We start from the raw sequence: 11177 nt of genomic DNA, 5'->3' as shown, positions 1-11177 counted from the left end.
AAGAACCCAGGGCATGATACATCTGTGATTACGGCTACTTTGCCAAATAACTTCATAAGGTATGTCTTGTTGATAACAGGAGACAAAGAAAGCAGTCTTGTGAGCACAAAACAATGCTACCAAACTGATACTCTAATGCAGAAAGATGAAATTACCTCCTAAAAACACAAATACCTTAAAGATTAGTTTCCCTTTCAAAAGCTCCTTTGAGAATTCAGTAAGGTGGACTCTGAGCCCCTCCCCCTTCTTTTTTTAAAGATTATAAAATTCAGGTGATACATTCTCCAGTAGAACTTTGAGCTGTTCATATTTTGTTTTTACAAGAACCAGCCTACATAAAACTGAAGAGGTTAATCATGATGCTTTGTACAGTAATTCTTTGTGCCCTTTTGCTGTTCGCATTTGTATCAGCAGCACCAAACAACTGTACAGGGAACTTAGATAGCAACAGTGCAGACAGTGTGGATATCATTAAGGTAAGTTTGTTGCAGTGTAGTAAAAATGTAAAGAATACATTGTCACTATAAAGCATACATTATAAGAAATAATGTGGCACACATGATGTAATTCTCCTTTCATTCTTCCACTTCTGGTTCCTTGACTTTGATAATTGCCTTCATCTCTTACAGTGCTTGCATATTAACTTCGGCTGTTCACAGTATATAGTTTCTACAACTACTACGAATTTCATCTGAGATCAACAAGTGCAGGGTGAGACTCATAATATTTGTGACATATTAGGAAATAGTAATACCACCAAGTGGGGCACGTTTCTTTTCTCCCATTCTTGCCGAGTCTAGATTACAATAGTGTAGTTTGTGTACATATATGCCACAGCAGTTCTCTGTGAAGTCAGTTTAGCCCCCTGGTATGTATGCTTGTTTCCTTTAGTTACAGTTTCACAAGGTATTCTGTTACTAGCCTTTCTCCATTAATACTTTTTCTTGGATACTGCTTTTCCACTGCTGACATCTTACAGGCTGGAATCAGTCATAATCTTTGTCCACTTGCATCCTAAAATCTCACTTACTGAACTGATGTATTTCTGGAGGGACTTGTACTTTATATGACTTTTTTAAATGTTACAACACATCTCCATGTTATGATAACTGTATACTATGTTAAAAGCACAACTGTGTGATATAGTAATGTCCCCTTTCTGCATATGGCTATACTACCATAACTGTATATATACTACATTTGTGCTGAAACGCATGATACTGTAATGTCCAGTTTATCTATAAGTACATGCTATAATAGCTGTATAATTCATTATAGCAGAAATGCATAAAGTGAAATTGCCTCCTTTCCTGTGTGTTAGCTTATTTAATTTATTTTAATGATATTCAAAATACATATGTTTGCATAACATTTTGTACTTACTGCAGGGTAAGTTCTGAATATCTCTCAGTATCTGCATAACTATGTATAATTGTCATATGCAAATTGAATGTATTTGCCAGCACTTTTATTTTTATGTTACCTCCAGATTAGTTAGGTAGCAATGATGGATGCATGCTAACTCATGTTACGCAGTACAGCAGTAAACACTGTTAAAACATTTATATAAAAAGTGATAATTTAAAACTCTGTGTTATAGGTAAAATCAGTTCAAGCCTGGTAAATCTATAATGGACATTATGTAATACATTTCTGGCCATATACTTCTATGCACAATTTTTAATGAATGATAATATGTTCTTTTTTGCTTTTATCCATATACACTTTTAGCATCAGATTTTGTGTTTTTTTATTGTATTATTAAACCAGTTAGTTGGCTTACCATCTAAACCATCACATCTACAGTGACATTTTCATTAGGTGGGTAGTCACAGAGAACTGTCAAGCATATTTACAACCTGCCAGATCAGATAAAAGCACAGTTTTCTGCTCAAGGTTCCACATATGACATAAGCATGTAAATGCCTATTTCACCTCTCTGCGTAATTCCCAAGGCAGGTGTAGGACTGATGGTCTTTTGTTATCCATACTCTGGTAACCTTAACCTGTCAGCTGTGAGGAAGAGAAGTTGCATCTGGCTGCATATCTGCTTATACCTGAAACAGTTCTGCTAATATGACCACAGTTAAAACACTGATGCCATCAGATCTTGCATGCATTTCTGTTGGCTTGCTGTTTGTTCTCAGCTGCTGCAGTATTCCTTTCTCGTATTGTGAAACTATAGGCTTGTCATTTAACTTACCAAGGCTGATGTTCTTATAATCCTTTTCTACACAACTATAAGCACAGCTCTTATCATCTTATCTCCAGAATCAAGGACACTTCTTAAAATATTAGTACTCCTAACCTGATTCATTGACAGAATAAGAAAATTTGAATTAACATCAATTTCTGAAAGAAAAGCAATCTATAACTCCAATTATTGTCATTATTTATTAAGTTTAATCCATTACCTTTCACCAAATCACCTTTTTTAGGAGGGATTAGGAGGGAACAGGGCAAAATGTTGAGATAAAATCAGGGATGTCCCTGAAAATCCTGGACATTTAAGAGATGTCCGTCACCTTAGATGTCTGTCATTAATCTGTCCCAAGACAATTTTCCATAAAATGTTCACATGCACATGGTGGATGTGTATTCTGCGTGGCATGTGACATATTTCTGTGTCACTCATTGCAGCCTAAAAATGATTTCCATTCTGGTAATCGTATGTGCTGTTTTGCTTATTTACACAAAAACTCTTCCCTATCATGATACATCAGTTCTATTATTTCTTATTTGTCTCTGTTGGCAAAATATGAAACTCACTTCCTGCTGAGCTTACTTCAGAACCCGTTCTAACCCAATTAAAAAAAAAAAATCTAAAACAGTACTTTAACAGGCAATGGCCATGTCCTTGCTCTAATCCTGACTAACTCTGGAAATATAAACATGTGCTAAAGAGGTCTTTTGGCCACCCCTACATCGCTTCCTAATTGTTACTCTATGACAAATCAGATTTATATATGACAGAATGAATGACTTTTATCCTATGTATTGTAACTGTAACAGGGCTTTAACTTGTTTAATGTAACAGTTTTTCTGTATGTATGTATGGAGCTTTTCTCCCCGGGCCTCCGATGAAAATGGACAAGTATCCAGTCGAAGTATCCTGGTCAACAAATGTAAAATAAATAAATAAATATATATATATATATATATATATATATATATATATATATATATATATAAACATTGGGTAATAATGTAAAGCTGAAGAGATTCAGGATATGCCTAAGTATTTCGTTAACAGAAAGGGCAAAAGGGGAATATGACCAAATTATAAACTGTGAATGTATAAAATGCATTGCAATGGTAGTAAATATTATGTACAAAAAACAGAGACCTTGTCTTTTCTCTTTTGGACTGGAGTCAACATAAGCAAGGTTTCTTGTGATAATTTGTGTAGGGAAAACATACAAAGTAGGTGGACTGAAAATATTTTGCCTGCCATTAAAATTCTTATTTCTGTAAAACTTTGATATCATTACATATAAGTATGATATTTATTTTGGTGTCCACTTCTGGCAAAACCTTTCTTCCTTTATTTTTTATAATTTCCCCACTAGCACAGCGGCCTTTTTTCAGGGTAGAGCCATGGCAGTGTTTGTACTGACTAAGGAAGATTTAGGCGGGATATGGGAAAGTTTCGCACATTTTTTGATCACTCATTGGTACCAAAGGACTACTAGGAGTATCAGAGAGATGGTGGAGTGCGAGCAGTTGGATAAGGAGAACCGTGATGGTACAACATGTCTTCTGATGATGTAGAGTGATAGAGATTACTGAAGGAGAGAGAGGCAAGATTACATTCTTGCTAAGATGTTGAATGCATAGGAGCCAAGTGATGCATCAGCTGTATTGTAGGCTGACATAGCAAAGATATATGGGAACTTCTCATGCTATTTCTGAAGGCATCAATGTAGAAGTTAATGCTTCATCAGTAAATGTTGCAGCTGTTCATGGTGATACACAGTGACAAAAGGAGGTATTTGCTTGTCAGCAGGAACAAGAAGTAGTTGCTGTTCCTCCAGAGATGCACAGACCTGTGTAGTGCCTACAGCTAACAGTTGTAACTGAGAACTGAAAATATTGGTATGTTTGCTTGACTGGTGGTAAGATTAAGCTCCTTAGATGGACAAAGCATAGACAAATTCATGATTTGGGACAATATAGTTACACCACTTTTTTCCTCTCTGTTAATGTTGTGTGAGCCTTATTTCATTTGGACTCAGAATCATTCTATGAGATTACATTTGAAACTTTTCAGTTGGCAAAGATTTGTTGGCTGTCCCTGATAGGAACACTTTTTTGTGACACATGGAAGGATTATGTATTTACAGGTATTGATTTACAACAACAACAATAAAGTTGGTTGTTCAATTTAGGGTGGGACAACTGATATTGCTGACACTGAGCTTAAAACATTTCTTCCTCTTAAATGCATTGGACTGTAAACGAAGCTTAAAGGTGAATGATGAAATAAAGGCATGGAATGGCACATGGAAGATATGGGTGAAACTGTCAATGAAAGGCTGAAAGTGTAGTATCTGCCAAGTGAATCATCAAAAAGGGAATGTTAAGTACTGGGCCAGCTCAAAACGTTTTATTTTATGGATCTCATGAACATTTAATTCAGGACTGTCAAAAAAGAAGATGCACCCAGTGTGGATTGTCTTATGTTAAATGAACAGACATAAGAGGTTAATATTATTTGTAACAATGAATATGCTGAAACTGATTTAGAAAATGAAAGAAAGCATACTGATTTAAGTGTTACCGTCAAAGTGCTTGCGAATGATGCAAGTGAAATGATAGAACAAGGTGATGTTTTAATTGAAGAAAGGACAGAAGAAGATAAGGAAAAAAACAATGTGTATAATGTTCAACCTGACAATAAGTCTGAGGATTTAGAAAGTAATGCCAAACAAATGGAAAGGGTGATTAGAAGGGGAGGAAACAGGTTCTGTTGGGAACAGGGTCAGGAAAAGAACGATTACGATCAACGTAAAGGATGATTTTATAATTATGTTGGTTAATGTTAAAAGTATTATAAATGAGGCAACAAGGTTATTAGGTTCATAGGAATATACTAGGCTAATGACAACCAGAGTTTTTTAAGCCTAGCCTTGTAACCCAACCCAGTTGTCTCCCTATGTATCATAGGCATTTATTAGGAGGTGTTATGTTAGGAAGTTTCTAAAGGTTATGAGGGTGGGAGCGGTATGTTGCTTTGAGCTTAGTTACTGTGTCTCTTTCTTTCAGAGATGTGGGCTAGACTCATGTTGAATTTCCAGTTTCAATCCATTGGCTACCATTATGCTAAAATAGGGTTTGGAATGGACTCTACTTCATGTGGATGGGGAGTCTGTTCCAGAGCATAGGGATCCTCTGACACACACAACTGTCTCACCAACATGCCCTGTTTATGTCACAAGCAAAATTTAAATCTAGTGGTTCTGATGCTGTTCATTTTGCAGGTGTGCAAGAGGTCCATCAGAGCTGGATCTGAGGATGTCTTGGATGCCCAGCATAGAATACCTCTCAGTAATCTGTAGGAGAATGAGTATAGAGAAAGAGCTTTTAAGGCAACCCTTATAGGACATTATAGTTATACCTTGGATTCTACTGGTCAAGAACCTTTGTGGGTGTTCTAACTGTTGCATATATCTGGTTAGGTACATTATATTCAGGTTTGGGTCTGTTAAGAGCTGAATAAAGTGGCACTATGATTTCCTTGGACCTGGATGCCATAGAAATATTTTCTTACTATCATGGCCACATGTTGGTCAAAAGCAAGAATGCTATCAACATATGTTCTCAGATTTTTGACTGCCTGGTCAGCACTTAGGATTGTCTTATCAATTGAGTAATTAGCCTGGGTGGCCATTTTCCCAAGAGACATTATAATGCATTTATTGGCATTGAGCTTTAATCCATGACTTTAGCACCAGTCACTTGTCTGTGTTGGGCCTTCTTGTAAGATGTTTGTGCCATGGGGGAATGTATGATATCTCCTGATTTGCAATCATCTGCAAACTTGGGTATTCAAAGGCTCTTGACATTAGCCTTTATCTCTGAGAAGTAGATGTCAAATAGGAGCAGTCTCTGCACAGAGCCCCGAGGTACCCTTTTGGTGACCAGTCACTTAGTAGAGGTGGACTGACCAATCCTGACTTCCTGGGTCCTGTCTGTGAGCGAGCTGGTAATCCAGTGTGCTGGGGATATGCCCAGTATGGTGAATTTGTCAGCTACAGGGGAGAGTGGTATTGCATTCAACACCTTAGGCAGTTCGAGGTAGGTGGTATGCACCATTTTCCTGTCATCCATTATCCTGATAACCTTCTCAAAGAAGTCCACTAGGTGTATTAGGCATCACCTTCCCTTGATGAAGGCAAACTGGGTTGGGTCTAGTGTCTGAAGGTTTCCCCATGTTTTTCTAGTTCATTTTCATGATTCATTCCCTGACTTTGCATATTACACTAGTCAGACTAATGAGTATGTAGTTTCTAGGGCTGGTTGACAGTCTACCCTTGTAAATTGGGATAACAACTGCAATCTTTTCATTCTCAAGGTACAAAGCCTATTTTGAGGATGTAATTGAAAAGTGACTCAAGTGGTCTTGATAGGTCATGTTTTAAGCTATTTAAGAGGCATCCTGGGATTTTGTTGGGGCCCACTGAGGCTGTGTTTTTGGCTTTAGTGAGTGCAATTAGGGCCTGCTTCCTGCTAATAGTTGAGGGGTGGTTATGTTAGTAGGTATTTCATGGGAGGAGGCGGGGGAGTGGAGGATGATGCTTGAGCTGAATTTATCAGCCAGCAGATTGACTATGAACATTACTTTGTGAATGTGGTACTACTGACCACCAGTTCAACACACTGCTGTGTGCTGCCTTTGAGGTTATGGACAAAGCTGTCAAAGGCCTTGAGGTTGTCTTTAGCCTGTGATGCTATCTTGACCTTGTTGGACTTAGTCATCTTAGTTTCCTGTATAGTTTAAAGAGCTTTTCTCATTATGGGAATGGATCTCCCTGATTTTGACTATGACCTTTTCCCTTTTTTTATATACCCTGTTAAGGAAAGGATTCCACCAGTTTGTTTTTGTACATGCAGCAGCCTCTATACAGCCATTTTACATGGTTGTACAGGGTCTCTGTTAACAATTCCACATACGCTGCTGTGAACACAGGGTTATGAGGGACATTGAATTTTGAGAAACTATTGCTTAATAGGATGTGGTTTGCTTTGCAACACTTCCTAAGTGTTACATAGTTTGCTGGGGTTACCAAGATGATTTTTATTTCAAACGATACAGCTTTGTGGTCTAACCTTACCAGTGAGGATGTGACAGTGGAGGGTGTGCAGAGTTTTCCTATATTGTTGAGTAGCATGTCTGGTATGTTTGAACTTCTGGTGGGTGTGTGCACTATTGGGTCACGGGTATTTGTGTTAATAAAGTCCAAAAATCATTGTGCCTGTGAGTTTGAGGCTGTGTATGTTTCCCAGTCTATAGAGCAGTAGTTAGTCTCCCATTAATTTGGTTTAATAGTGATTGTCTCCAGTAGGTCTAGGTATGATTATTTAGACATAGAAGGTGACCTGTAGTTTGCTAGGATTTGGTATGGGGCTTTGTCTGTGGTAATTTGCACATGGATAAACTTCAGGGCATCATCTTGTTTACCCAACCTAGAGATATACATGTTAGTAATGTAGATCCAAGATTCCTTCACTTTTTGTCCTTGTTTGTGCAGTTGATTTTAATGCATTAAAGGTACTGAAGCCTTACACTGCTGGAGTACTTTCTGAAGATTTAAACAATGCTTCTGTAATGGCAGAGATGTCTATATTTTTCAAAGTCAAAAGAGCCTATAGGGTATGGGATTTCTTGTTTAGGCTCCTAGCGTTGAGCAGTAGCACTTTTAGGTTTCTTTTGGTTTTATTTGTATGTTGGTAGGTTTGTCAGTTTGGCATTGCCTAAAAAAGGCTCTAAATAGGTGGATGAAGTTTTAGACAATATTTGGAAGCCTGGGGGAAAAGATGCAGACCATCCTTTGCAAAGCAATATGATTTGTCAACCATGTCCTCCCATGCTGACAAATATTGAATCCGATATGCCGAGGTACCAGATGCTCACTTGGTACAAATAAAGCGTATACACCATCTGTGGATTTTGTGTTTTTTTATTTTAAATATTGAATCCCCCAAGAAAGACACCAGAAACTAAGTGAATTATTGAGGTCAGTCATCTTTTGTTCATATTGTTGTGTAGAGGTATTGCTTCATAAATCTTGTAAAGGGGTGGAAGTAGGCATTACATACATATAGGATATAAAATGTTTGAATAAGGTTTAAAGGGGTTAATTAACTAGGACTTGGGAGGGAGTGATAATTTAGAGTATTGGAAAGGAAATACATGCAGATATTGAAATTATATTTAAAAATAAAAGTGAGAAAATAAATATTGCACGTTAAACCCCTCAAGATGGGCTATGATCTGTGATGTTAGTAAAGCAGATGATGAAATCTACTGATATGTAAGCACACAGTATGACTGAGAGTGAAATTATCTGAGGAAGTAAAATGATTGTGATAATGAATGTGAATATAATAATTATGGGAGATTGCATTCATAACATGAGAGTGTGGAGTAGAAAAATACTCAAGATATAGAGACATTTAAGGACCAGATGAAATGCGATGAATTACAGTTAGGAAACATAGTTTGTATATGTTAGACAGAATTAAAAACAGAATCCAATTATGTGTTATCTGAAGATTTAACTGTAATTGCAGGAAGTGGTAAAAGACTGAGTTTGCAGATCATGAAGTCATATGAGCAGGAATAGGTGAGTCAGAAGAATTTATAACAAGTTAAAGGCTTAAGATGGTGTGCATGAAGCATCACAAAATTGGAAGGTTTTAATGAAATAAGACTCTGTTTTTATCATCTTGAGTCACTGCAATATCATTTATAGGCTTTGAACACAGTAGTGATTACATTTTAAAGAAAAATATAAAAAAACATATAATAGAAACCGAGATTAGAAAAAAGGAAGAATATGAAATATTATTAAGGAATATGAGGAAGTGTTGAATGAAGAAAGAGAAATTTTTATAAAGGAGAGAAATTTATGGAAAAAAAATATTGGATATGATTTAGAGACAACAGTTTTTCTTGAGAGTGAGAGAGAGAGGATGAAGCTTTACCTTGTGGGAAAAGCATAAACAAAGATGAAGGGAACATCTTATGCCTGAAAGACAAGGGTGGAATAATATATTGAGGGCAGAGTTTTTAAAAAATGTGTACATGAACAAGAAATAGGGTAACAAGAATTTCTGGGAAGTTAAATATTTCAAGAAAAAAGTAGTGGTGAGTTTAAAAATAAAATACAAAGGAAGAGCTTAAAAATGTATTAGAAGAAGTAAAAAAAAAGAGTGTGCCAAGTGTAGATGGATCAAAATATTTTTATAAGAATTTGAGTTTTAAGGAAAAATAAATATTAAGTATAAAAAATGAGTGGAAAGAAGGAAGTTTAGAATATGAAATTCTATGTGAAGGAGCAATTTTGTATTTATGAGGGACAAAAAGATATCAGCAACTGGAAATCATCAAATATGAGTAACACAAATTATTTATGGTAATTCTGCAGAAAATATTTGATTATGTTATGGGGATGTATTACAAAAAAGGAATACACAGACAGTGAAAAAGGAATATTAATTATAATTAAATAAATTGTGGATAGTATAATGAGGAGATAAGAATGCAAGATATTTGTAGCACACCAAAAGCTTTCAACAGTTTTAATCATGACAGTGTATGGGTAATTTTAGCAGCTTATAGGGTAGGAAGAAACATGAAAGGAGAATTAAAATTAATGTATGTGAATGTGTTCAACAAATTGTCAGTGAATAGTCTGAAAGAGAGAGGGTTAAGTCTCAGGGTGCTAAAGAGGAGTACTCAGTATATAGCATTTTCTTTATGGAAATAATGAATACTATTATTTCAAATTGTTACAAAGTGGTAGAAGAAGCTAAATGGGAGATGAATAAAGGGATGATAGTACCCATCTTTATGGTTTATGCTGATGATTTAGTTATCACACTTAAAATCTGGATGAAAGAGAGAGCTCTCAATTGTCCAGATTTTAGCAGAATATCCAGATTTTAGCCTTATATTTTGGTCCGTTTCTCATAAATTTTTTTGGCAAATCACTGAGGATTGAAGTAATTAAATAATGACATACATTTGAGTTTCAGACTTCATATCTTTCAGAAAATGCATGCTAACACAAATCCTGTTATTCTAGCAACTTCCTAAGTTTATAAGAGCAATATTTAAAATATGTGCCTATTTTTGGGTCCCCCATTATTCTAGGCTTTGTCCAGATATCTTGAGCCAAGAGGTGGAGAGGTATGATGAAATACATTTTTATTTGGCGTGGGGGTAGAGTTAGAAGTAAGGATATCTTTAAATAAGGAATACTATATAAGGAATTCAGAGATGTTATTAAAATCAGAGATGTTTATTTTTTCAAAACAAATGTCTTAGTAATTAGATTTAGTAAGAAAGTGGTTGTAGATGAAAGATGGAAAGAGTTATCAATAGAAGTAAAGAAAAAGGCTGATGTATGGAAATCTTTTCAAATTAAATATATTAAAAATTGTATTTAATTCATTTCATGTGTTAGGAAAGTTAGGTTATTTAGGGGGAAGTATATTGTTTTCTAGAAATGGGAGTCCAGATTAAAGCTGGTAAAAAGCATTATTGTTAACTGTAAGAAAATTAAGGTTTAGGGTTGATAAATCTTATTATATATTTCGTTTCATTACATTTATGTATGTATAAAGTATATATATATATATATATATATATATATATATATATATATATATATATATATATATATATATATATATAAAGTGGAAAGTAGAAATCCTGGCATGGTTTGGCTTGTGTTGTGGAAAAATATGAATTTATATATGTATAATATATATATATATATATATATATATATATATATATATATATATATATATATATATATATATATATATATATATATATATATATATATTTGGGTCTACTTCATTTGATCGAAAGACCATTTGACCTAAACCCATTTGATTGAAAGTTCATTTGATCAAAAACCAGTATTCAAGGCAAATAATAGGGA

At 35.2% G+C, this 11177-nt stretch overlaps 1 protein-coding gene across 2 annotated transcripts in view; it reads left to right on the top strand.

Annotated features, from left to right (window-relative positions):
• Positions 1–281: 281 nt before the first annotated feature.
• Positions 282–11177, top strand: part of LOC122790871 — a 172435-nt gene continuing 161539 nt past the window's right edge. For both annotated transcript variants that reach the window (XM_044058532.1, XM_044058534.1), the window contains exon 1: positions 282–476. In XM_044058532.1, the coding sequence (XP_043914467.1) occupies positions 357–476 (120 nt within the window). In that variant the 5' untranslated portion in view covers positions 282–356. The remainder of the gene's footprint in view (positions 477–11177) is intronic.

Source organism: Protopterus annectens, chromosome 16.part0 (genome assembly GCF_019279795.1).
Source record: "Protopterus annectens isolate FY-2018-M chromosome 16.part0, PAN1.0, whole genome shotgun sequence".
NCBI lineage: Eukaryota > Metazoa > Chordata > Ceratodontiformes > Protopteridae > Protopterus > Protopterus annectens.
This window is presented reverse-complemented; position numbering and strand designations above follow the sequence as displayed.